The 25,818-nt window shown below is 45.5% G+C and overlaps 4 protein-coding genes across 8 annotated transcripts in view; 2 read left to right on the top strand and 2 right to left on the bottom strand.

Moving 5' to 3' along the window:
- The window catches only part of adamts6 (ADAM metallopeptidase with thrombospondin type 1 motif, 6), a 42,288-nt gene extending 30,225 nt beyond the window's left edge, over positions 1-12,063 (bottom strand). The window contains exons 1-8 of the mRNA XM_062484811.1: positions 11,643-12,063; positions 10,085-10,538; positions 8,953-9,365; positions 6,614-6,788; positions 5,117-5,334; positions 4,847-4,930; positions 4,269-4,414; positions 1,140-1,259 (exon numbers count right to left, since the gene is read on the bottom strand). Of these exons, the coding sequence (XP_062340795.1) occupies positions 1,140-1,259; positions 4,269-4,414; positions 4,847-4,930; positions 5,117-5,334; positions 6,614-6,788; positions 8,953-9,365; positions 10,085-10,184 (1,256 nt within the window). The 5' untranslated portion in view covers positions 10,185-10,538; positions 11,643-12,063. The remainder of the gene's footprint in view (positions 1-1,139; positions 1,260-4,268; positions 4,415-4,846; positions 4,931-5,116; positions 5,335-6,613; positions 6,789-8,952; positions 9,366-10,084; positions 10,539-11,642) is intronic.
- Positions 12,064-13,591: 1,528 nt separating this feature from the next.
- On the top strand, positions 13,592-14,784 carry LOC134038501 (placenta-specific gene 8 protein-like). The gene is made up of 3 exons (XM_062483905.1): positions 13,592-13,682; positions 14,071-14,195; positions 14,348-14,784. The coding sequence occupies exons 1-3, from the start codon at positions 13,598-13,600 to the stop codon at positions 14,450-14,452; spliced, it is 315 nt and encodes a 104-aa protein (XP_062339889.1). The 5' UTR covers positions 13,592-13,597; the 3' UTR covers positions 14,453-14,784.
- Positions 14,785-16,445: 1,661 nt separating this feature from the next.
- On the bottom strand, positions 16,446-21,869 carry cops4 (COP9 constitutive photomorphogenic homolog subunit 4 (Arabidopsis)). Of its 2 annotated transcripts, XM_062483902.1 has the most exons (11): positions 21,637-21,869; positions 21,046-21,125; positions 20,796-20,947; positions 20,502-20,605; positions 20,239-20,392; positions 20,004-20,154; positions 19,629-19,799; positions 19,178-19,293; positions 18,711-18,755; positions 17,554-17,638; positions 16,446-17,313 (listed from the first exon to the last, which is right to left on the bottom strand). In XM_062483902.1, exons 1-11 carry the CDS (start codon positions 21,708-21,710, stop codon positions 17,180-17,182), a joined length of 1,266 nt encoding a protein of 421 aa, XP_062339886.1. In that variant the 5' UTR covers positions 21,711-21,869; the 3' UTR covers positions 16,446-17,179. The 2 variants fall into 2 exon arrangements, with proteins under 2 accessions (XP_062339886.1, XP_062339887.1); XM_062483903.1 differs by lacking the exon at positions 18,711-18,755 and having other exon boundaries at positions 21,637-21,852.
- Positions 21,870-22,555: 686 nt separating this feature from the next.
- The window catches only part of lin54 (lin-54 DREAM MuvB core complex component), an 8,119-nt gene continuing 4,856 nt past the window's right edge, over positions 22,556-25,818 (top strand). Inside the window, exons 1-2 of one of the 4 annotated variants that reach the window (XM_062483901.1) lie at positions 22,556-22,742; positions 24,963-25,722. In XM_062483901.1, coding sequence (XP_062339885.1) covers positions 24,994-25,722 — 729 coding nt within the window. In that variant the 5' untranslated portion in view covers positions 22,556-22,742; positions 24,963-24,993. Of the gene's footprint in view, positions 22,743-23,729; positions 23,925-23,949; positions 24,053-24,962; positions 25,780-25,818 lie in introns of those variants that run through there. The other 3 variants (XM_062483898.1, XM_062483899.1, XM_062483900.1) reach the window with 3 other exon arrangements.

Raw genomic sequence — 25,818 nt, 5'->3', positions numbered from 1 at the left:
GAGAGAGAGAGACAGAGAGTGAGAGACAGAGAGAGAGAGAGAGAGAGAGAGAGAGAGAGAGAGAGAGAGAGAGAGAGAGAGAGAGAGAGAGAGAGAGAGAGAGAGAGAGAGAGAGAGAGAGAGCGAGAGAGAGAGAGAGAGCGAGAAGGAGAATGGGTATAGAGAGGAAAATCAACAAAGAAGACTCTTCTGCACTGGTTCCCTAGTTGTACTGTGTCTGTGTGAGTGTGTATGTGCACGTGTATGTGTGTGTGTGTGTGTGTGATTGTGGTTTGGCTAGGTATTATCTCCAGCTCCTTGATTAGCCTGTGACCCCAGAGGGCAGGGGTGTGACCTGGGGGCATGACCCCAGAGGAGAGAGGGAGGGAGGACAGGGGGAGGAGAAGGTGGGGGTGGGGGAGAGACACAACAAGGAAGCCAAGCAGATGCCGGGGCAATTAAAGAGACCGGGGAATGTGACGAATGCGGTCAATCTGTCAAACCACCCCCGGAGTCACAATATTACCTCCAAGATATACTGTGGTGCCTGGAGGGGGGCTGTGCAAAGATAAGATGAAGAGGGACCTGGGAGGAGGGGGGGGGGAAGGGGGGGGGGTGTCCAACACTCCCTGCAGTCCTTTTCCAGCCCCACCAGCAGCTCAGCTCTCCCTCTGCAGAGTCAGTCTGGGAGGGGTGTCAGCAGCTCAGCTCTCCCCCTGCAGAGTCAGTCTGGGAGGGGGGTCAGCAGCCCAGCTCTCCCTGTGCAGAGTCAGTCTGGGAGGGGGTCAGCAGCTCAGCTCTCCCTCTGCAGAGTCAGTCTGGGAGGGGGTCAGCAGCTCAGCTCTCCCTGTGCAGAGTCAGTCTGGGAGGGGGTCAGCAGCTCAGCTCTCCCTCTGCAGAGTCAGTCTGGGAGGGGGTCAGCAGCTCAGCTCTCCCTCTGCAGAGTCAGTCTGGGAGGGGGCAGCAGCCCAGCTCTCCCCCTGCAGAGTCAGTCTCAGCCCAGCTCTCCCTCTGCAGAGTCAGTCTGGGAGGGGGTCAGCAGCTCAGCTCTCCCTGTGCAGAGTCAGTCTGGGAGGGGGTCAGCAGGCTGAGGTGTGTGAAACAGTGGACTGTCCCAGCTAGGAGCCTCTGAATGGGCCTCCACACACACACACACATACGGATACACGCCTCCCACTGAGCCCCCCTCCCCATGGTCACGTCGGGACAGTGGGTGGAGGAATGAGGAACACTTACCCAGGGTACCACAGGGTTTGTTCTTGTAGGTGCAGATGTCATACCTGTGGGCAGAACAGGGACACAGATGTCAGATGTTGCTGGACTTTAACCGTGAACCCTGGTGTGTACTGTGAATATGTTCAGATTATGTTGTTTTCCATCCTTGTCCGTCGTTTAACCTTCCATCTTCACCTTTCCAGACAGTCCAGATAATCGCCCGACGGTGACCTTTCACAACCGCTACGGGAGAGAACTGTGACTCCAGAAACTTCCACCCCAGAACCCATTATGGGGGTTTAGCTCAAACTTGGCGCCCTCTGACTAAGACCTGCATCCTAAATGTCAAGCGGCTAACACTCTCAGCAACCAGGCGTCCAGCGCGCAACACAGCCCTACTCCTCCCCTCTCTCCCCCCACACCCTCTCTCATAATCCAATATGACAAAGGAGAAAGAGAAAAAAAAACTGTAGGAGAAAGAAAAGGACCACCGTACGTTTCAAACCAATGATCCAATCATTCGTAAAGCTTTTAATCTATTAAAAAACCCAAGGACGCCCGCAAATTCAATTTCGCTCCGTCTCTCCACCGCTGCCCTCCTCCTCACCTCCCCCCCCCCCCCCCCTCCCCTCCCAGATGGACCGCTTCCAAACCAGTGAGGTACGGTCTCCGGGACAACCAGACCCGACCTCATTTGGAACATCTATTTATTTTGATTTACGTTCTTTAATTTCCCTCTGTGTCTTCTCAAACATGACGGGGGGCCGCGTTCCAAATGAGCCACCGAGACCTCCAACCCTCCACGTTAGCGCACTTTTATCATGCTACCATGCTAATGCTACACACTTCTATCATGCTACCATGCTAATGCTACACACTTCTATCATGCTACCATGCTAATGCTACACACTTCTATCATGCTACCATGCTAATGCTACACACTTCTATCATGCTACCATGCTAATGCACAGCCTAATAAAGTCACAGCGCCGCGGACGGGGAGCCCCCCGGGGAGAGAGAGAGAGAGTTTGAGCTCACTGAACAAACAAGACTGGGAGGATAAGGAACCATCGGAAAGGACTGGAAGGATAAGGACAAGTCTGAGCGCTCGGCGTCATCGACGCTCGCCGGATGATGTCTTCTCCTTCAGTGTGTGACCGCCGCCGCGGGAGCCACGGCAACCGTCGCTTTGACATCGTGTTGACAAGGCCACAGAGGGACCGAGCTGTCCTCGGGCCGGGCTGGTCGTTCTAACATTTAGTCATTTAGCATACGCTCTTATCCAGAGCGACTTACAGTAAGTACAGGGACATTCCCCCCGAGGCAAGTAGGGTGAAGTGCCTTGCCCAAGGACACAACATCATTTGGTTGGCATAGCCGGGAATCAAACTAGCAACCTTCTGATTACTAGCCCGATTCCTTAACCACTCAGCCATCTGACTCCCATTCTAACAGGAGCTGTCTTGCCCACGGTTGCTGATACAAGGTGAGGCACACTGGAGGTGTTGTTAGGCTAAAACACTTTGACCCGATTGGATGATCACATTATTTCGAACGTCTCTATTGGCTTTCCTTTGAGTCAACGCATCAAGTAGGGACACACACACGCACACACAAACCCTGGGCCCGGTAAAAAGCGAGTTCAAGCAATACAAATAACAAACTGCACACCTTCGTCCATACACACTTAAAGAGCCAAAGCACTGCATAGAGAGTCAAGGGAGTCAGGTGGCTGAGCGGTTAGGGAAGCGGGCTAGTAATCAGAAGGTTGCCGGTTCGATTCCCGGCCGTGCAAGATGACGTTGTGTCCTTGGGCAAGGCACTTCACCCTACTTGCCTCGGGGAGAATGTCCCTGTACTTACTGTAAGTCGCTCTGGATAAGAGCGTCTGATAAATGACTAAATGTAAATGTAAATATACTGAACATCTTCCTGAGCAGCATAGCAATGGGTTCCCCCATCAAACAGAATCATCGTAAAAATCCTTTGGAATCTTATTATAGTCGCAGGGTATCATTAGTCATAGATGAAATACCCACGCACAATAAATGTCTCCAGACAGGAGCGTTGCTAGCACAAACAGTCCTAAAATCACAGTGCTCCCTCTTTAAGGTGCATTCCACCATGGAACCTTGGAGTGTTCTTCCAGACATGTGGTTAATAAGAGCTTCCTGGGTCCACCAGCAGCTATTTATACTTTGTCTAATGTCCGCATCCTAGGGTTCCAACGGCGCTTTCCCCGACAGCTTGTTGTCTCGTTACATCAGGCCTGATAGTCTCCAAAACGTCTTCCTCTACCCCTTCTCCCTCCATCGGTCAGACGAATGCTGCAGTTGTCTTCCTTCACGGCCACAATGAAAGAGGCCGGAGGAATGGGGGGGATTTTTTCACGGACAGGCAGCAGGCAGCTACTGAGGCTGTTAGAAGGGGGGGGTCAGGTGGCTGAGCGGTGAGGGAGTCTGGCTAGTAATCAGAAGGTCGCTGGTTTGATCCCCGGCTCTGCCAAATGACGTTGCGTCCTTGGGCAAGGCACTTCACCCTACTTGCCTCGGGGGGAATGTCCCTGTACTTACTGTAAGTCGCTCTGGATAAGAGCGTCTGCTAAATGACTAAATGTAAATGTAGAAAACCTGTTTGTTGCAGAGCCCAGAGAGTCAACAGCAATGCTTTAGCCCGTGTCAATCACAGGCCCGGCGTCTCCTCTCCAGAAAAAACAAGCAGGGGGAATATATACTTTAGTTGCTAGGTTACGTAGGCCAAAACAACACCGGCAACAATGAAGTCAATTCCAGGTAATGACCGTGTTTTTGTCGCGGCCGTTGTCGACGCCCATTAATTGTGGGGCGAGAGGTACGGACGAGACGTGGACTCTCTTCACCTTCTTATTCGCTTCACGCGGAACATCAGAGGCCCCGGTACACAATCGAAGCACTGTTAGGAAAAGGAGGGGTTCGAATCCGAGCCGCACGTTTGAAGTGGAAACTTGCGTAAACCCTGATTGCACCGTTGGCAGTGAGGTCGATGGATAGGACAGGGGGGGGGGTGGGGTGTGGAGAGGGTTAGGGAGCACTCACCGGGTTATGAGAACCGCGTTGTCATGGTGAGCCATGCCGTTCTCTGGGATGCTGTTTCCGTCTCCGTGGTGAGAGAGGATGGATTTCTGCCACTTGCAGAAGCTGTCCAGGGACTTGTCGGCATGGTGATTGATCTCCAGGTTGGGCTGGGAACCACATCAGCAGAGTCACCTCAGCGCACACACACACAGACACACAGCCCTGCACACTCCCTCGGGACTCAGTCATCCGGTGGCTCACCGGACTAATGCGTGCACCATGGAGGCCTGGGTTCGAATCCACCCCAGGCCCTTTACCATGTGTCATTCTGTCTCTCTCCTCACTTCCTGCCCTCTCCAAACACACCATATATAATAAAGGCCGAAATGCAGCTGAAAATATATATAAAAAAAGACTGACAAAACCGTCCTATCTAGTTTCGATAAACTGTAGCAGTGAGAGTCAGCCTTTATAACGATATGGTTGTGGATTCTTCCGTGTTCGTTTTTTTTGTGTGTCAGTGAGAGATAGAGACCAACGGCAGTGAAAGATTGAAAGACTGTGTGTGTGTGTGTGTGTCCAGAGAGAGATCCACTCACCTGATCTTCAGTTAGCACAATCAACCTGGTTACAATAATGTTCACAACATTTCCTAGACTGGCATCACGGTAAAGTTTGGCAACCTGACCTCCAGAAAAGAAAAAAACACACAAAGTCAGACAAATTGTGTCCATGAGTGTGTCCAAACACTGGACAGGTCACACACACACAAATACCAAACAACATCCATCAAACGTAAAACTGAACAACGTTCCAGTCATCACAAGGACACAAAAAAGTCGAAAGTCTAAAAGCAGGATCAAACTTACAATATTCATCACAGACAGGATGTAGGGTTCTATGTCTTTGCGTCCATGGTAACCGACCATCATTTTGTCGGCGACCACCAGAGTCTCTACGAAGCGCTCGGTGCTGACGGAACGCTTCTGCCTGCGCCCGTGGCCGGACTCGCTGCCGTTGCCTGGGGCGACAGGGGGCGGGGGGGCAGGGGTGCCGAATGGCCAAGGTTTCTGTTTTTTTGTGAAGTCTGTGAACGACAAACATTCCAGACACAAGCCTGTTAGTTGTGACAAAAAAAAAAAAGTTTTAAAATCTGCTTGCTATGTTGTTGTACACCATTCTAAATAGGCTGTGATCAAATCTAGCAATGACACACAATCAGTTGGGGACTGTTCATGAAACTGAGAGTCATAACTGTGACATCATCATCAACACAATTTGACACTGTGAAAGACTTAAACGGCTGATTGCTTTGGCTGTTATCAACATAAAATCATCGCATTCTTAAATCCACACGACACAATGGTAATCGCGCACAGTCCGTTTGAAGGCAGGAACAGTGAGTGTGTGAGCAGGAAACACAAACGAGGGGAATCCAGCCCTCTGAACCTGAGGCTGAAGGCAGCTTTATGGATCAGATGCTCTGGGACGGGGCTGAAGACAGTGCATGTTGGGACCTGCCGCTCTGGGCTGAGAGATGGTCTGCCTCGCTCTCCCAGGCTAACGATACTACTGTTGTAGCTTGAGACTTGAGGAGCTGGAGAATGTTTCCCTTGCCTTTCTCCACGGCGATGGTTTCGATGTCTTCGCCTCATTGAGTGAATTTACCTCCTTTTTTATTGGTTGTCATACATGATTATGGGGGTGGGTCGAGATTTATTCACGATTCAAGAGTCATTTCTTGAGGTTTTAACAGTTGGGAGGGGATTGGGTGTAAAAGGGAGAGTGGAGAACCATTCTTTCTGTTCTTAAGCTGTTCCTCTGCCTCCTTGTTCCACCTTGTTCCACCTTGTTCCACCTTGTTCCACCTTCTGGATCGCCCCTTCATTTCTGGGACCAGAGGAACCACATGTGTTTGTCCTTGAACGGTCTTGACCGGGAGAACTCTCTCTCTTTCTCTCTGACCTTTGCCCAGTAACAATGTTTGAGGAAGTAGGACTTATAACGTTTGTTTCTAACACGTTTGCCTTATCATTGATTTAATGGATTTATTTAAATTGGTTCAAACCCAGTCCAGGGTATCAAGTACAGTGATATTCAGATCATTTGGACCTGTCTTAACCTGTTCTGTGTTTTTAAGTAGGCCACAAAGAAACCAAGACACTTCCTTCACCCTACTATGTATTTTATGTATTTTTAATTTGATATATTTACTCCTATATGTTGAATGTATGCACCTTCCTGCCAAAGTAAATTCCTTGTCTGTGCAAACTTTCATGCCGATTAAAACCCTTTCTGATTCAGATTCTGATATAACCGTTCCTTCACACCAGCCTCAAGCCCAACCAGGAAGGAAGTTCACCAACCTGAGACCCCACAGCCGTACTCCTGGCCGTGGTCTTGTGGCGAGGGGATGGAAGTCTTCTTATAAATAACATGCTGCTGCGCCTCCTCCAGGTCCCACGAACTGGACGTCGTAGAAGATCTATTCTTTAACGGCTCTATTATATACTGCTCTTCTTCTGTTGTGATAACGCCATGCTTGTTGAAAAACAAGAACATTAAACGAGAAGTTATGACCAGAGACAACATAGAACATCACAGGAAACAGTACAGAGTTGATTAAACTGTAATGTCAACAGCGTCTTAATAATAAATGTCAAGTTAATACATTAAACCGCTCATGGAACACTATTCACGCATTATGCTATTATGAAATGGCATTTGACAAGCGTTCCTATGATGTTCATTATAACAACCTACAGAATTACTAAAGCGCATCATGAACCAGACCGAACGCTTTCGCACCACAGGTAATAAAAGTTAAACGATTGTAATCCTAGGAGGTAATAGTTTCTTCTAAACTCCAAGTCACGTTGCAGCGCGTATATCTCCTATCTCCCCATGTTGCAGTTGAAAACACCCCACACTCTGAAGCAATTTGATAAATCATGTTATAACAACCAATTACACCAAGAACAACACTATAATTACTGGGCCTCCGACCAAAGAACATAGTGATCTGCCCTTGTACACCCCCTTTATAATATATATTGAAAAAGTACTTTAAAATGTGTTTATAGAAAACATTGGCAGGTTGTGTTGGTGCATAAAACCCACAATGAAACCAGTTAAAAAAGCCCAAACTGGCACACAACCACAACAAATTCATATTTGATCAACAAAAAAATCTCACGCTGATGTCAAGATATCACTGTCTGGCAACTCGTGAGATTAAAACAGAGATTCATTTTGGTTATGTCCATTTTTGGTACTATTAAAACTGTCTGAGGCTAAGCAGACCTAATGCTAATTCAATTTATGATACTCCTGCTCACAGTTTGCCAATTCGCTTGGCGGCAACGACAGTGATGCATGTTTTTTTCCACATGATTGCAATTGGCAGAAAGAAACAGGGCTTTTTCCTTGTTTTGAAATTCAAAGTAAGCGGAATAAGAGTTTTCCAAATGCTTCCAAGTCTGTAGTTGACTGAGGTCCTGGCCAGTTGTTAAGAGTCAGACTCTAATAGCCTGGGGAACAATGCCTCTGCCTCAGTAATTAGCTGCCTTGTTAAGGGCTTTTAGAAAGGCAAACATATTAAGTTTCTCTACACACTGAACACAGATGCCAAACCTTACGTTATCCCTGACCTCTCCTATCTATACAGTGGAGATGAATGTAAACACAGCCACACCACATCCTCACAAGTCTTTTAGGAGCACTTGTGCTCTGCTATTGAGGACACGGCCATTTACATTTACATTTAGTCATTTAGCAGACACTCTTATCCAGAGCGACTTACAGTAAGTACAGGGACATTCCCCCGAGGCAAGTAGGGTGAAGTGCCTTGCCCAAGGACACAACGTCATTTGGCACGGACGCGAATCGAACTGGCAACCTTGAGATTACTAGCCCGGTTCCCTAACCGCTCAGCCATCTGACTCCCTAAACACAGCCACACCACATCCTCACAAGTCTTTTAGGAGCACTTGTGCTCTGCTATTGAGGACAGGGGAACAGGAGAAGCTACCCTAAACAAAGAGATGGTCGGGACTGTTTAGTAGACCGCAACAAGACACACCCTGATTCCTGTCGGCCCCAGGACACGGAGCACCTAAGCGTCTGTTTGTCCTCTGCAAAGGCTGTGAAGGGAAAGCTTCTCTGAAGAAGATCTTATCGAGACTTTTCCCTCTCCTCGGATCACCTTACCCCACACTGAGACACAGCCACCGTGCCATGTGGATCGGAGCCAAAATGCTATTTAGCAAACTACACGTGGTCTAATCCTCTGACATTAGGTCCAAGGGATTGTCTGAGGTAAGCACTGCAGAGTCTTCTCATTAACTGCTAAGGATTCATGAGATAACCCGAGGCAGACAAACCAGAGACTATACTTCCCTCAGCAACACAAATCCTGACCTCCTTAGGTATCCCCAAACCTATACTTACAGTTCACATGCCGCATATACAACGGTGTTGCTCACACACACTGCAGGAGACATTATTTATCAGTTTCTTTTATGAAATCGAACACAATGCGAAGTTTAACCCCATGACGAAGCAGGGTGCCCTACTTGTAAATTCGTCTTCTTAACCCCCCACTCCCCCCCCACCCCCACCCTCCTCCTCCGACATCTAAGACGGCCCACACACAGACGCTCGCACACAGACACAAACAGGAAGTCCGAGATCCTGTTAAACTTACCAAGCCCTTGCAGTTGCTGAGCGCCACTCTGGTGGTGCTGAACTGGTTCTGCAGGAACCCCACATAGTGGCAGTTGTCCAGCATGTCGTGCCTCCACTCCAGCCCCTCCCTCCCCCAGTACTCCACAGTGAAGTGTTTGGACACCAGATGGGGGGTGCGCGTCAGATTCAGGTGAAAGTGCTTCCCGTAGGCCGACAGTCTGTAGAAGAGGTGGGTCTCTGAGGGGTGGGGGTCGGGGCCGGGGTGGGGGTCGGGGTTGGGGCCGGGGTGGGGGTCGGAGGCGGGGTCTGCCACGCCTCGTCGCCGTCGACCCGGGCGGTGGTGCTTCACAGTGTAGCTGAGGAACTTCCCGTTCTCGTCCACCCGTACGGGCACCGTGAGCTGGTAGTGCTCCAGGTAGGACAAGAACTCCTCTTTTACCCCAGACAAAGATGGAGGAGGGACACGATGGGAGAAGGGCGAGGGAGAGAGAGAGGGACAGGGAGAGGGGGAGAGGGAGAGAGGGAGGGAGAGGGAGAGGGAGAGGGAGAGGGAGAGGGGGAGAGAGAGAGAGAGAGGGAGAGGGAGAGGGAGACAGGGAGAGGGAGAGGGACAGGGACAGGGACAGGGACAGGGAGAGGGAGAGGGAGAGGGAGGGGGAGATGCAGAGGACATATTTTCAGTGTGCGCTGCGTTGCCGTTCAAGTCATCAGGATGTCTATCAATGAAAGGCATTCAAAACTACCACTACATACTCAGTAAATTGCGAGACCTGTTCTTGTGAGCTTGTAGCTCGGTGAGTCGGCACATCTTTACAGGGTTCCGACTGGGTTATTACTCGTGAAAAACACACGCACAAGGCCACGTTCACAAACACATACATTTCCGTACGTCAGAGACATGACCTCACACTGTTCCAAAACACCTGAGGTCATCGTGTTTACAGTGGGTCGGTCAATCCCATTAGAAAACAGCAAAGACACCACAGGTGGTACGGGCTCTCCCAGCCCCCAGAGGCTGCCTGGCACCTGCCTCACCTCGGAGAGAACCCCCCACCCCCCCAACCCCCCATCCTCCCAAAACACGGGGTGGGGCAAGGGGGCAGGGGGGCAGGGGGGCAGGGGAGAGAGGTGGGGGGGGGGGGTGATCCTACCTTGAGAGTTGTGAGAAAGTCTGTCGACGCTCTGAAATTCCGTAGCAGCCATGGCGACCAGGCTCATTATCCAAGTCAGCGTCTTCCACAAAATTTCCATAATTCAGATAACAATCTGACATGGGGTTGGGGAGGGGTACGGGAGAGGGGTGAGGGGGGGGGAGAAGGGGGCGCTACAGGCAGGTTAGACGCGCACGATCAGCCCCACGCCGCACCATAACAGGCCCATGGTTGACGTCCTCACGGTGAAACAGCCTCGCGTCTTTTAGCAGCTCATTGAGGGGCTCAGATTTCTCCGGAAAGCGGACACCTCCAGACTTGTGTGCTGGGTGCCCTTGAGCTCATGTCAGCAACTCACAGGCTGCGCTAGAATCCATCGGTCAGTCGCTTCAAGTATAACTCCAAAGCAGTGGATCTATATTGGAAGCTTGTCTTGGGCTATCCATCTGCAGACCTATAAAGGAATGGTTGCCATGGTGAATCAGTAGGATATACCGAAACAATATGTGGTTTTATCGGATGAGGTATGCTTATTTTAAAGTGGTTAAACTCACATTCTTAAGTGAACTGGGTTAGTGGGTTTTGACATTGCACAGCGATAGAAAACAATCCAAAATAAACAGCAATTCACAACCACAAGCATAAAAAAAGAAAGTAAAAAAAAAGAAAATGTTTTAAGACTTTGAAAACAGTTTGTGCCGCAAGCACCCTCAGTCATCACTACACCTGGATTCGGCAAGTTATGTCATTTGAAGATCATTTCGCACTTGAGACACTAAAGCCAGAAGCAAGCCTGGTAGATTGTACAAAATCCAGCAAGTGCTGATTTCCATGATTTAAATCACATAGTAGCATATATGCTGTAAATTAAATGCCTGGTGACACCTTTCTACTACGTCAACAGTGTAACGGTATTAGGTTAAAGTATCTTTAATGAACATCTATAGCTACATATAACCAGACAGGAGCGCTAAATCGACTTGGCCACTCAGTCTGGCCCAGACTGTTGGCACCCGGCCCAAATGCATTACACCGGCTGCTCAAATAAAACAAGTGAGTTTTCACTACCACTACAATCGTAGTAATGGATCTGCAATTCAACATCGTCTCATAACGTTGCCACAATGTTTCAGTACCAAGGCTTGATACGAATATGGAACTAATTCATTATCCCGGCGTAACACGATGGTTCTGTTTAGTTTCTCGGGACAAACCGACAGACGGACCAGATGTGGTCTGCCGGTAATAAATAACAGTTCCTGCGAGTTGCCATACACCTCACTATATTCTTGCAAATCGAATATACATACAACTACCAGGCTTTAACGCTCTGCAGACGATAAGAATATGATTCGGTGACACTCTATTAACCCTCATTTCTTTTAGTGAAGTGTCACAAGATATTTTTACTTAGAATAGATTGCTCAGGGAAAGATGGGCTATTTGCATAAATATTACAGGCAGACTATATGCTATATGACAAAAAAAACAATATTTAAACGAGACAGATATAACGCTGCGGTCTCTACAGTGGTTAAGAGCAGTGATAGATAGTTACCGTGTTCATCTTCATTGTCAGCTCTAGTACCCAACTGTGTAAAGAAGACTTCACTAAAGACAATAGGATTTCTTCAGCACAGAAGTTTCGTTCAGCTGTCCATCTCCTTTTGGTTTAATACAGTCTCTGAAACTTCTGAAGTTTCTTTCGCCTTCAGAAAAACAGAGACTGTCTCTCAGACAACTGTCTTGGCAAAAAAAAAAAAAAACTATTTCAGCATGTTAAATTTTGGACTTACTCCAAAGACCTAGTTCAGAACTTCTCTGTTCATTTAAAACGCTATACTTGGAGTTTACTTAGTTGATCGTTTATATGTTGCAGGTAGGATCAACACAGCAAAATATTACCAGCCAAGAATAGTGCATGCAACACAGCTAAGTTGAGTTGAAGTAGCTTCCCTCCATAGATTTTACCCGGTCTGTACCATAGTCAAGTTCCGAGCTGCTTCAAATTGGCAGCTTTTTCAGCCTGGGAGGTTCAGCCGTTCAGCTGACGTCATGCAGATGTGCATCAGCTGTGCGCATGTTCCGTTCTAACGTGCTGAGGGATTTCTGAATACAGGGTGCCTGCACACCAACACGAAGTGTAACATCATTAGTTAATTTAGTCTGCTCTGTGCAGATCTGTTCCAGGATATTTTGGTTATGAGTTATTTATATTTATATATGCTATTTGTACTAGCCTAGGTTTTAGACCAAGTTGGACGTTTAATAAAAGCACACATCACCGAAATCCGTCTACGACATGAAATCTGTAGAACATCACTCTAATTGCTGAAATAGGCCACATAACCACCTTGTTGGGTTACAGCCATTGCAGCAATGTTAAACTATACAAAAACGGAACTGTTTAAATATATTTTTATATTAAAGAGCATAGGGCCTACTAATTGGTGTATTGACGTACCTGGTGCTGTTTCCACCCAAAACAGTTCAGCTAATAAAAAAATTGTATCTCAGGTTGTCTGTCAAAAAACTTGCGGATTCTAAACACTACCGCCACAGTAAGCGTTTTAAGAGATTATTCTCAAGAATATTCCCTTGGTATTTGCGACATCGTGTGCGTAACAACTGTATTGCAGTTACTCATCGGCAAATGTTCAAGACATTTGCCGCCCAACGCACGCACTACACTGAAGAAGATGAATTGTAAATCTACTGTAAAATTGTGATGAAATTTCTGTGTGCCTCAAAACATCAATATGTCCCACGCTTTTAGCATGGGACGTAAACCAGTGTTGAAAATGGAACGTGTCGGTTTATTCTGCTTGGTAATTTTCTTGGTTGTTCCAGTAGCGAACAATTATATGACATTTTCTCAAGAGCAATTCCTGAGGGGGACACCAAAATTACTGCTGTAACACATAGCCTACATTGTGATATGTTAAATGTATATTATTAATATTCTTATGTTTACAGTGATTTATTGGCGGGGACAAATCCTATTTTTCCCAGGATGTCTCCCCCTGGGATTTCCGCCTATGGGTTGTTCCATAGTGGGACATGATTCTTGGTGAGGCTGTAGCCCAACCAAGACATACCCTGCCGCCTCCCATGCACACATGGGAGGCGGCACAAGGATTGTTACAAGGATTTAGAAGGATTTCTTGTAAAATTAGGAATGATTTTAGGACTAGGAAATATTGTCGATTTTTGTTGTATTTAACCCTCGTGCTGCCTTCGGGTCACATGACCCAAAGGTTCATAACGAACCATCGTTGTGTTTACCCAATTTTACCCAATATAAAAACAAATACAAATAATTTTCTTTTAACCATTCCAATGTGGGGGGTCTGAGACAGCCCGACAGTTAAAAGAAAATGCTTCACTTTGTTTTTGTATGAGGTAAATTTGTCGCAATACGACGGTGGGTCACAATGACTGATGGGTCAGAATGACCCGAAGATAACACAAGGGTTAAATAATGAATGGCATGTGGTGGTCCATACAGAAGTCATGGCTGTTACACAGCAACCACAGGGCTATGCACGCTCTGAGTTCCAAACTGGACTTCTGGACTTCTGCAGTGACTGTGGCACAAGTAAGGATATGTCTTCAAAGATTTCAACATAGTATTTCTGTTCACCTATGAATCAATATAACCATGTCGTACAAAAAATGGTTTATAGCCTTCATATTATCTCTCTATCTCTCTCTGTTTCTCTCTCTCTCCCTCTCTCACTCTCTCTCTCTGTTTCTCTCTCTCTCCCTCTCTATCTCTCTCTGTTTCTCTCTCTCTCCCTCTCTCTCTCCCTCTCTCTCTCTCTCCCTCTCTGTTTCTCTCTCTCTCCCTCTCTCTCTCTCTCTCTCTCTCTCTGTTTCTCTGTCTCTGTCACACATGCACTTCTAAGGGGTTGGGTGGCTTATGTTGTGGACATACCTGGATTGGGCAATAAACCTACCTCTGTCTCTCTCCCTCTCTCCCTCAGTGTGTTATGGATGTTTCTGTTTCCCGTGTCTGGGCTGTTCCATAGCCAGTGACATGGACGAGTGCTGCTTGTGTGGCATAAGCATGGCCATACGCAGCGTATACAGGACCAGATACAACATAGAAGTAAGTGCGCTACAGCAGGCTGGCAGGCGTGGACGATAGCTTCATCATGATTTATGTTGGTAAAATCCTTCTGTATGATAATAGGATATCGAGGACTGACAAAACAACTCTTCAACTCTGTCTGGGACTAATTGACTGTTCTGGTGTTGCAGGGGTCTCTGTGTAGTGATTACATGGCCAGCATGTGTTGTTTGATGTGTGCCACCTGCCAGCTGAAGAGAGACATAGACAGGCGCAAGGAACAGGGGATCTTCTAAACGTTGGTCTGTGTGCACCTTGGCAGCAATGGATGATCAATTAGAACTGCCTCTTACGAGCACACACATGACATTATCTAAAGAATCTCTTCCACACACAAACGACCCTACACTCACTGAAATCCAAACATCCACACCCTAACAGACGATACCCACACCCCTTAAAGATCAATAGATAGGATTTACTTTGTGTGTGAGGGGTCGGTGTTGAAACGTGAAATGGAGTAACCTGATGACTGTAACCTGATGTCCTCTGTCTATATGTGTACTCATGTAGCGCCGTGAAAAATGAGAATGTTACATACCAGCTGTAATAGGACTTTGTATGTTTACATTTAGTCATTTAGCAGACGCTCTTATCCAGAGCGACTTACAGTAAGTACAGGGACATTCCCCCCGAGGCAAGTAGGGTGAAGTGCCTTGCCCAAGGACACAACGTCATTTGACTCGGCCGGGAATCGAACTGGCAACATTCAGATTACTAGCCTGACTCCCTCCCTCCATGTTAACATCCAGATACGAATGTGGGTAGCACTGATTTCTGCAGATCAATTATTAATGACAATGACATTACAATAAAACCAGAGAAATGTTGACCCACCCAAACAGGTGTGCTGTTGTTTTCCATGCCATACCTGTGCATACATGTAAATGTTAAGCACAAGTCAATATTAAGAAGTTCATAAAGCATATTGTCGATACAAATCTGAATTCAGATTATGAATACTGATTTTATTATGTTTTTTTTGTTCCATTCAAGAACATATGAAGAAGGAGAAGGGATAGACCGTGTTTATTGGTCTTGGTGAAATTATTCCATGTTACATTTGTATTCACTCAACAGACATCTTTTACAGGGAAAGGAAATACAGTAGAAGATCAAGGATCAGTAATCCAGTCCTAAACAAACACACACACACAACCAGAGGAAACTAATGGGCACCTGTTGTTCAATAGATTGTGGGGAGAACTTTGGTCGGATACAGTGAAGCAATATATTGTTTAATTTGAAGGCTATCCTGGGAAGGGAAATAAAGCAGACAGTAAAAATGCTGATGACATCTGTACTACTCGTTCTCTCGCTATCCTCACTTGCTTGTAAGTATGTTCTTCTTTAATACAACAGAAAAATACAATTAATTCACCATGTATGGATTACTTGATCTATTTTATATGAAGTGACCAACATTGTTTTTTAAACAGATGTGCAGGGGATGAACAACAAAAAGGTATATCTAGCTAAGATAACGCATGACAGTTTACAGAACATGGGGCATATTTGAGTGTAATCCCTTCGTCTTGTCTATATTTTTAGGCTTCATGCTACAATTACCAGGTGCCTGGATGTCCTTTCAACTTTGCGCCTGTGTGTGGTTCTAACGGAGTGACGTACGCTAATGAGTGCGTGCTCTGTGAAGCGATACGGTTAGCTTCATTCTAGCCCTTTGCACAACCTACATGTCAATCAATGTGTAACTTTATATTCATTTACTGCAAATTGAAGAAGTATTTATATATTATTTTTTTCTACATTGCCATTCTAGAGAAACCAGGAGGAAGATATTCATCATTAAAAATGAACCTTGTTGAAGGTCTTGGATATCAATACATAATATTGCGTTGGTCATTTCATTCTGGGTTAACCCTCGTGCTGCCTTCGGGTCACATGACCCAAAGGTTCACAACGAACCATCGTTGTGTTTACCCAATTTCACCCAATACAAAAACAAATAAAAATAATTTTCTTTTAACCATTGCAATGTGGGGGGTCTGAGACAGCCCGAAAGTTAAAAGAAAATGCTTCACTTTGTTTTTGTATGAGGTAAATTTGTCGCAATACGACAGTGGGTCACAATGACTGATGGGTCAGAATGACCCGAAGATAACACAAGGGTTAATAGTGTTGCACTGTGAATCCACCTATACAATTACAAATTTCGCCCCCCCCCCCCAAAAAAGGAAGGTAATTTCAGAGTAATTAAGACCAAAACACATTCACTCAACTTATATTTTTTTTAATTTCTTTGATAAGCTGATTTTAGGGTCTGAGAAAACACTTGAAAATGCAACGTAAAGAGATAGTTATACATGAGGCAACAAACACAAGGGTACATGTTGCCTACATGTCAAGTAAATTGTTCTGGAACACCAAAGTCTTCATTCAGTTTACATCAAATCAAGGAATACACAAGATAGTAACATCTTGATGAATGTGCATGGGTTCAATCGTTCAAGCCTTCCAAACATAAACATACAGTATCGCCTCTCAAGAGTCAAGAGTAACAAGCTAGCAGACTAGTGTGACCGGACCCCCACCTACAGATGGGCCAGTCTCCCGCACTGTCATGTTCACGTCGATCACGGTCAAAGGTCAAAAAGGTCCAAGGTCAGAGATGAGTGGAGTGACAGATGATCCACGTTTCATGTCCTTGTGTGAATGGAGTAAAAGAATGCACACATATCACCAGCGCACCGGACCCAGAACATCCTAGGAGAGTAGTGGAGGGTTTTCCTGGAGACCACGGCTCGTTGAGGCTTCAGTAACCTACACATTGAGCCTGAACAAGGTGGAGGGTGAGGGTGGAGGCAAGTGAGAGGGTGTCATGGGTATATTAGTAATCTGGGGGCGGGGGTGTTACTCGATAACATTCACATAGGTGAGGATGAAAACAAAGGGCAGATTAGGACTGATGACAAACAGGAATTAGAAGGATCTTCCAGGGATGTTTATTGGGTCATCTGGGCTTCCATAGCCTGTGCTGTCCACTCCGGAGCAGCCGTCGTAATCTTCTCTAGGAGGTTGTTGACTTGAAAGCAGAGAGACTGGATCTGCTTGTCCCAGGTGGGGAGGGGCTCTCGTGCTGCAAACGAGGACAAAAAGTCAGGAAGACAAAGAATAAGAAGATTCCTGAATATTCCCTCGACTAAAGCACATCTCCAAAAGCCTCTGGTAACAGTGAAAAGGAGAAACTTTGATGGAGAGAAAGAAGTTTTGAGAGGAACCGTGAAACAAAATGGCTGCTGAGTTATGACAGCCTCTTCCTACTGTCTGACTGGAACCTTGGAACCGAAAACAAGTCCTTTGCTAATTGGTCACTCACTCTCAAAGTGGACAATGCCATCAATCTGGTCTATGAAGCCATTCATACGTCCTTCTGTAATCATCTGTGAGGCGATTTTCTCAGCCTGAGGACAAGCACAGAGACAGAGACAGAGATCACTGGTATCTCCATGCACAGTCTGGTATCAAACATCACAGGACAGCAAGTTGCTATCAGAGATATTCAAACCCATTCAAGGTCAATATGAGGATGAAGTGTTAGATGTTAGTTTGCACATTTCTACAACACGTTATTATCACTGTGGAGCCAATGTACAAAGTTTGACTGTGTTTACTATGCTTTTTTTTTTGTCACACAGCCCAATGGTTAAATATAATATAGCATCTCACTCCCGTTATAATTATCTGATTCAATCCCACTTGAATAACACGTTACTGCCATCCATTGGCCCTATACATGGATTTGTTTCTTCAATGACCAAAGAATTCCAAATGTAATCTATTCTGAGGTAATTTATCTGAAATGGAACAGTGAAGATGTTAAATGGAGAACAAATTAATTATGTGCTATTAATATGCTAGTGAAAAATTATAAATGGGAAAGTGTATTGAACTTATATATATAAAAATATACAAATAAAATATATATTTGGGAGGGGAGATAATATAATATACTGTACATGCTAATTATGTGGCAAAGATCAAATACAAAACATCAGTTTATTTGACTATATTTAACTGGCCATCGCACCTAAAGCATGTGACCTGTCTGTATGACTTCGTTACCACGATTTAGCACTTACCATAGAAACATGAATATTTCCTGAAGCAATCATTTACATTGTATTGTTAATATACTGTCATCCCAAAGTGTTTTCTAATCGATGTTATCATCAATGACACAAACATGTAGGTTAACTACATTCCTATACACCTTACAAAATAAGAAACTTAATCCCTAATCTATAAATGACAATGATCTCACAATGATCCATTCCTTATCTGACCTAAACAGTTATATCTTGGTGATGTGCTAATGAGTATTAAACAAGGCTATTATAAGGGGAGTGCACATTTGGTTACTGATTGACGTCTTCAACGGAGACAAAGAGGGCACATTGCTTTCACCGCCATTTTGAGTTCTGGATTTGGGTTTCACACCTTATTCATTAGTAAAGTAGTGATTATATTCCCTACCAGGTTGCATCTGTAACCAGGAACCTCACCATCGGGACAATCGTCCTGCACAACAACATATATGTTCAAAATACAAGCCTACTAAAATTCTGCTGCTGCTGCTGCTTTTAGACTGACACTTTAGCTTTCCTGCCAACGCTACTATGCTGTAACCTTAACCCGTTCTCCTGTATATGTGCAGTAGAATGCCCCCTCGATCTATGCTTTCAGCGGAAAAAAAAACAAAAACACTCAAATTATCACGCAGCTAATTTTCCTTGACATGAGAAATCTCCATTAAAATTTAATTTTGTTCATTTTGTTTATTTCCTCACAATAAGTGTTGAATACGGGCTGACATCTGGACATTATATCCTAATCAACAAACATTTTTCAATGGGCTTAACAAACAAAGGCAGAATAAAGCTAGAAAGAGCTGTTAGGGTGGACATACATGAAACTCCCTCCAGGATAAGAGTACTTCTTACCTTTGCCGGGGGGATCTCCAAAAGTGCCCCGAGCTCTTCAAACGTGATGTTATTGTAGAGTTTACTAGCAGATAACAGGTTGTGTTCGATAACCGCTCTGTCCAGGATGCTGGACCCTAAAGGAGGGACAACACACCCACTTAACAGACCTACCAATCACAACACTTGACAGAACTCCACCCTAACAATGTCAGAAATTAACTCTAAAGTTAAAGTAGAAAAAAAACGCACTCTCAAGCTTATCTCATTGCTTATTTTGACCAGATTATGGACAGACGCGTTTCAGCATAAGCCACACACTGATGATGGCTTAGGCCGAAACGCATCTGTGAGGTGGCGTGAGGTTAACAGCAGACTGGAGTGAGGTAGAGTGAAGATAACAGCAGACTGGAGTGAGGTCGAGTGAAGTTAACAGCAGAGCGGAGTGAGGTGGGGTGAGGTTGCGGCTGACCATCAGCAGTGGTGGCCTTCTGGTGAGGCATCAGCATGGCAGCAAACTCCTGCAGCTGGTTCCCTCTGATAATGCGGTCCAGGTACATCTTCTCCAGGATGCCATAGGCTGCCAGCTGCTGACAGCGCTCGTCCTTGAACAGAGTGGCTAGCATGCGGGAGCGCTGCTGGCCTGAAGGAGGGGACAGGATAAGAGGAGCAGGTTTGTTTTGCAAATCCGGGTGAAGGCTTTATTTACATTTACTCATTTAGCAGACAGTTTCATCCGAAGCAAAACACAAGTAGCCTGTATAGTAATCACAGCAGATCATCTAGGACCAGAAGGGGACACGTTAAGCTAACCGGACAGATCCGGTTTACAGTATGCTGGTGGTACCTGCAGAGGCCAGTATGGTGCAGTGCAGAGCATGCTTCAGAGCCTCTAGACGCTCAGTCTCGTGGACGATGGACTTGTAGGAGAGCTCGTTGTACCTCTGTGCAGCTTCAATGAACTTCCTCCGATAGTCCAGGACTCTAGCATAGCACACCTGAGAGGAAACAAGCGCAGTCTTACATCCCCCCCTAAGGAACAGGTACCCCCCCCCCACGATCGCAGGTAGGTTTGCGGGTACCTTGTAGTGTATCTGCAGCTGTTCGTTGGTCGACTCGTTCTGGAGGAGAGAGGCTCTGTTGATGTATGCCTCGGCCTGTACCGGGTCATCGTCTTCCAGATAAAGACGGGCAATTTTCAGATAGGTATCCAGCTTATAATCAACGTTGTACTGCCTGGCAAGTGGCAAAGAAAACGTCATGGCAACAGACACCGTTGCAGATTTCAACGATCCACCAGCCTGACAACTTAAATTGTACTCTTTTACTGTAACTAGGAACTTACTTTTGTCCTGTTTCTAGAGGAATACCAACTAAGACCTGGGCAGCATTCCTCCAGTCTTCCTCCTTTTCATAAATGGTTGCTAAGTGCTGTCTAATTGAGGCCACCTGGAAATTAAATAATATATATGGGATTAAAACTAAATAAAAAAACACGCCAAAGAAAACTGATAAATATAAAATTGAATACTACTTTACAACCATGTCCAAAATTAACACAATACACTGGGGCATTAAATACATTCCTTCCTACTGTCGTTTAATGTTCTTAGTAAAAATGTCACATTGCAAAACTCACTTGTTCTTCAAAGGAAATAACTCTGGGCTGAATCTTCTCTAAGGTGAAGTGGTACACCGACTTGGCCGTGTTGTCGGGGAGGTTAGGGAGATGCGTGCAGAAGTCCGTGAGCAGCTGTCTGGAGATCACGAGGCTCACGTTCTCATTGACCACTGCAGGAGACACAAGAGAAGGCCCGCATCAAGAGGATGCCGTGCTAGATAGAGTCGGCAAAACGCTACCGCATCAAATAGCTTTTGACGAAACTTACTTGCTTCAACGAATGCTTTTAATGACTCCAGTTGCTCTGCGTCTGTAAACTGAATGGCCTTCTCCAAAATCTGTCGATATCTAAAGTGACGGAAATGGAAAGTTTAAGACTACACGAGCATGTGTATTTCAAGCACAATGTTTTGTAACAACCAATTTGATAGTGCCATTTGTTTTTGTTTATGTCCAAGTTCTAAACCCCGCACTAGGAAGGCAATCCGGAAGGCCAGTTATCTCTGACAGCTAGCTAGTTAACCTAACCTAACCTAGGCTATATCGTATGATACGTTTACTTAATTTAGGATATATAAAACCTCGACAGACTCATGCCATTAAGCAAATAAACCACGTTCACTTAATATGGTAACTTAAAACGACATTTCAGCCATACTTTTCTTGGACGTTTGAGTAGCTAGCTAGCTAGCTGGCTAGTGTAGCAATTCAGATAGCTAACGTTGGTGTAGCCTGGGCTAACGCTAGCTAACGTTAGCTTGATTGGCTCGAACGTTTAACATGTTGATAATTGATCATAAAATAATCAATCACACTAACAAACGAAAACACATTTTTCATCAATGTAACGAATACGTACTTCCCAGCGAGATCTTTATGGGATCCACTTGAATTCATAAGCTGAGCCAGCTCTTGTCTCACTCCTGTCGCCATTTTCCCCAAAGAAGTGTCAACAAGTCGATTTCGCTTACTCAAGAGGGTACTTCCTTCCTGCAATCAGCGCTCTCCTAGGTCCTCCAAAGCAATGATGGGTCATAACAATAAAAGCCAAATACGGAGCACCTCCGAAGTTTATCTTGGTTCTAAAAGACTGTAACCACAATCATTAGAAAAGTAATTACTACTAATTAGTTGCTGTTGTCCCATTTTTGGCTCAAGTCAGTCAGTAAAAGATATCAATGAATACATATTTATTTATGGGTTTGCAATCACAGTTGGGGCAACTACGGATCAGAAAAGATGCAAAAAAAAATAAGGAAAGGGAGATGCCAATGGGCAAAGTCAGCCACTAAACAGACTACTAGGACTCATCTTCGCGAAGAAGTCAGACGGAAGTATCCACATATGACGCGCAGAGTGGTTTCCAAGGAGGGCGTAACTTTTATATTATTGGTTACCACACCCGGGCAGCCCCGCGGGCTAGCGTGAGGCGCTCCGGGGTGCAATAAACTGGATAGATTTGGTTGTGTCAGTAGGTTTCCTTTTTTTTCTACTTTGTTATCCCCTGATAAATCAGACGTACCCTAAAGGTTTAAGGCTATTTGACAATAGTCCCCCAAAAATCCAGTTGATCATATTATTAATATTTTTTTACTGTGAAAATCTAACGGGAATGGTTGTTTGGTTTTAGCATTTATGTCACATTATGATGTTGATATGATATTGAAAACACTATTGTGATCTGGTAGAACAAAGTGGTTCATTTATGACATGTACGGTTGTAGGCCTCGCACACATTTTGCAAAGGCTAGTCATGTGACAAGCTGCACTTTGGTGTCCCCAAAACGAGGGAACCTCTTATTATGGGATGTTAGGGGTGAATGGCGCTCGGCGCGGTATTTTGAACAATCGTCTTTATTTGTGTGTTTTTACCGGGATGTATAGCTCTACAGCAGTGAATCTGTGACGGTGTGTCGGAGGCAAGAAGTTTGAGGAGTACACGAAGGTTGCGCTTCAAAGAAAAAGGCAAGTACAATGTTTGGATGGAGAGTGCGTGAACGGTGGCTGTTGGCTAGTAACGTTACAGTACGTTAGCTAGTCTAGCTAGATGACTTGCTAGCTATCTTTTGGCGAAATCAAGTTTGTACTGGTGTCTGTGCTAGCTAGCACTAGCTACCCAGATTGTCAGAGCAAAACGTACGGTACCTAACAGCTGATGATGTGTAGGGTAAGATGAATAAACATCTCAGCTTTTTAAAGTTTTGTTTTGGTGATGGTTAGTGGTAGCTGTAGCTACGCCTCGCCAACTTAGATCACTAGCATTCTACTGTATCCGTCCTAGGCTAGCTTGCTAGCTAGTTCGATCCCAAAGTTCTGTCGCTTAGACCAATAACATGGATCTGTCACGTTACCCACGTACCGTTGTAATTTATTGGTATTAACTAACGTCACCTCTGCCTTAGCTAACTGTGGGCTGGTTTGGTAATAGAAAGAGGCATTAACTGCATCAAGATGTTGTTAATTTGTACTGCATGAAAAGGGTTATAAAGTAATCCCTTTTTCACGCCACCTTGTTTGTGTATGATGTGTTCAGTTGAACTCGTATCATCTGGGGAAACCTTAGATCAATTCTAATCAACAATAGCCATTGGGTTTTCCGTTTACTTTAAGACTACGTTTAAGAGTAATGTAAGATACTGTTTTATTTTGGAATATCGTGATGATAATATACCGATGGTCCAACGGTGAGGCTGATTGGGTTTCGTTTGCCACAAGCTAACCCATGACAAGCTGTCAGAAATCCCATACTGCGTTAATGCATCACTGTACAGATAACTTTCCAATGTGTGCATGGGTTACTAGCTTTTGTCAACCAAAGTCATCTCGCATGGGCGTTATATATTTCCTTTTCATCAATTTAGTCTTTTCAGTATTTTGTCTGCAGCTAGTTGAACTGATGACGAAGTGAAAATGGCGGATCTTTCGAAATCCTACCCCGGCCTGAAATAGTAACGTAGCGAGCAAGCAGCACTATCGTCCAGTCAGTGTGCCAGTGGTGCTGTCACATATTGATGATTTTGACAGACTTAACCTCAGTTATCATAGCCACAATTCGATGCCGATCGAATGTCTGATATAAACTGGTCCCATTAAATCATCTTACATCTTACAAACACGCGCGGCTTATGTATTTGGGGTTCAACAGAGGTAGGACAAAGATTGTTATTTTCTGGGATGGTCAGGGGCCTAGCCGATCTACTTCCAAGCTAGCTTTCCCTGCGACCTATTACACTGGGTCTGCATGATTTGAACGCCTGCAGAAGGATTTCACCATGGTTATGTCAACTTTAAAACTGAAGGTAGCAATCGATAAAATACAAATGCAATGCAGGTACATTTGGCGAATGGTATAGTGATTTGCAGAGTCTTGAAGTGGATATGTCAAAAATGTTTGTCAAAAATGCATTATCAAGTGCATTGTTGTCCAACTGGTTATGATCCGGGAGGCCCTGGTTACCAAAACGCGTGTATACATTGTAGCATCTTGCTAAATAAGGTTTATGCCTCCGCAGCACGAGACTGCCGTGTTTATATTACCATATAATAACCAAGTTTAGCGCATTGAACTAGTTGGGATGCATTACATAAGTTACTTAATCTAATACGCAGTTTGTCAGTGTAAAGCAAATGTTATTTATGAGTTTGCATGTTAGCTTGCAGGTTAGCTTCTAGTTAGCAGCTGCATATCCTTGACAGACAAAACTGATGTTTTTTTTTTGTACATTTTCCTCGAAATGTCAGCAGGAAGTGTTGGCTTTTCCCCATTCCTAATAAACTGAAAGTTCTTATCTTTAAAACTTCATGGGAATACATTTTTGCGTTAGAAAGAGCAGATGAATGATTCCCAGCTGTCATGTTTTGCTATACATTAACAGTGGACAATACGCCATTTGGGCCATGCATTGTCCTCTTTAATGTGCTAAATAACCATTATTGTACATCAATTCCTTTCCTTTTTTTGACCCATATTTTGTGCCAGGGAATGTTGTTCAGCAAACACAGTTCTAAAATATGAAACAATGTTATGAATTCAAGTGCGTACCTCCAAAAGATAATTCTTGAATCACTTTCTTTATAATGTGTTAGTGACCCAAATTAGATATTGAGAACACAGAAAATAGTTTTCTATAGAAATGTTCTTTTAGCTCATTTTTTGAGGCTTCTCTATTTCTCTTCTCGCTGCAGTGACTACAAGCTGAGTTTGTGAGTCGCCAACATGGATGTAGTATCGCCTGAACTCAACAGCCTACTTCCCGACGAGATAATGGACACGGAGGCAATCGTAATGGACGATGACCCTCCCTCCCAGTCATCTGCAGCCTTGGCCCAATCAGAGCCCTGCCAGGACGCACCGGTCCCCATGGAGACCGACGTGCCCATCGTCCCGGAGATCGTGAGCCTCTGCACAGAGGCCCCTCCCACGCAACGCACGCATGTCCTGACCACCTCCACCAGCACAGACTCCGCCCTGTGCGGGGTGAGCTCCGAAACTCAGCTCCTCCTCACCCCCTCCAGCATGTCGTCGCCCCCCCCCGCCCCGTCTCTCCGACCAATCACCGCGTCCTCGTCCTCGACCACGCCCATCCCCAAGATCACGGGAGGCCCGGTCGGGGTGAGCGTCACCACGTCAGGGCTACAGAAACTCACGGCCCCTTTCACCATCTCCGCCGCCAACCACCAGATCATCCTCAACAAGGTGGCCTCCTCGGACACGGCCAAGGCGGTTGCCACCACCACCACCCAGGTCATCAAGCAGGACGGACAGAAGCTGTTGGTCACCACCATCGGGAAATCCGGGCAGCCCATCGTCCTGCAGCTGCCTCACACGGGCAACAAGCCCGGAACAGGCCAGGGACCAGGGGACAGCAAGACCCAGCCTCCCCAGTTCAAGGTGGTGACCATCGGGGGAAGGACTGAGTTGAAGCCGGTCATGGGCCTGCAGACGGTGAGTTCCTCCGGCCAGGTGTCGACCCTTCAGGCCCAGCAGCTGAAGGCTGTACAGGTGAGAGCATTTCAGACGCGCCACAGAACGCTGATTTAT

Source organism: Osmerus eperlanus, chromosome 18, assembly GCF_963692335.1.
Source record: "Osmerus eperlanus chromosome 18, fOsmEpe2.1, whole genome shotgun sequence".
Lineage (NCBI taxonomy): Eukaryota > Metazoa > Chordata > Actinopteri > Osmeriformes > Osmeridae > Osmerus > Osmerus eperlanus.
This window is presented reverse-complemented; position numbering and strand designations above follow the sequence as displayed.

Excerpts from the sequence above, each read along its gene's own strand:
- LOC134038501 (XM_062483905.1), top strand. The coding sequence starts at position 13,598 with ATGGCTGTTACACAGCAACCACAGGGCTATGCACGCTCTGAGTTCCAA. Across the intron at positions 13,683-14,070 it reads CTGCAGTGACTGTGGCACAA|TGTGTTATGGATGTTTCTGT; the intron begins GTAAGGATATGT and ends TCTCTCCCTCAG. Across the intron at positions 14,196-14,347 it reads GGACCAGATACAACATAGAA|GGGTCTCTGTGTAGTGATTA; the intron begins GTAAGTGCGCTA and ends CTGGTGTTGCAG.
- cops4 (XM_062483902.1), bottom strand. The coding sequence starts at position 21,710 with ATGGCGACAGGAGTGAGACAAGAGCTGGCTCAGCTTATGAATTCAAGT. Across the intron at positions 20,393-20,501 it reads CCTCTAGAAACAGGACAAAA|GCAGTACAACGTTGATTATA; the intron begins GTAAGTTCCTAG and ends GCCACTTGCCAG. Across the intron at positions 17,314-17,553 it reads TGGCATTGTCCACTTTGAGA|CACGAGAGCCCCTCCCCACC; the intron begins GTGAGTGACCAA and ends CCTCGTTTGCAG.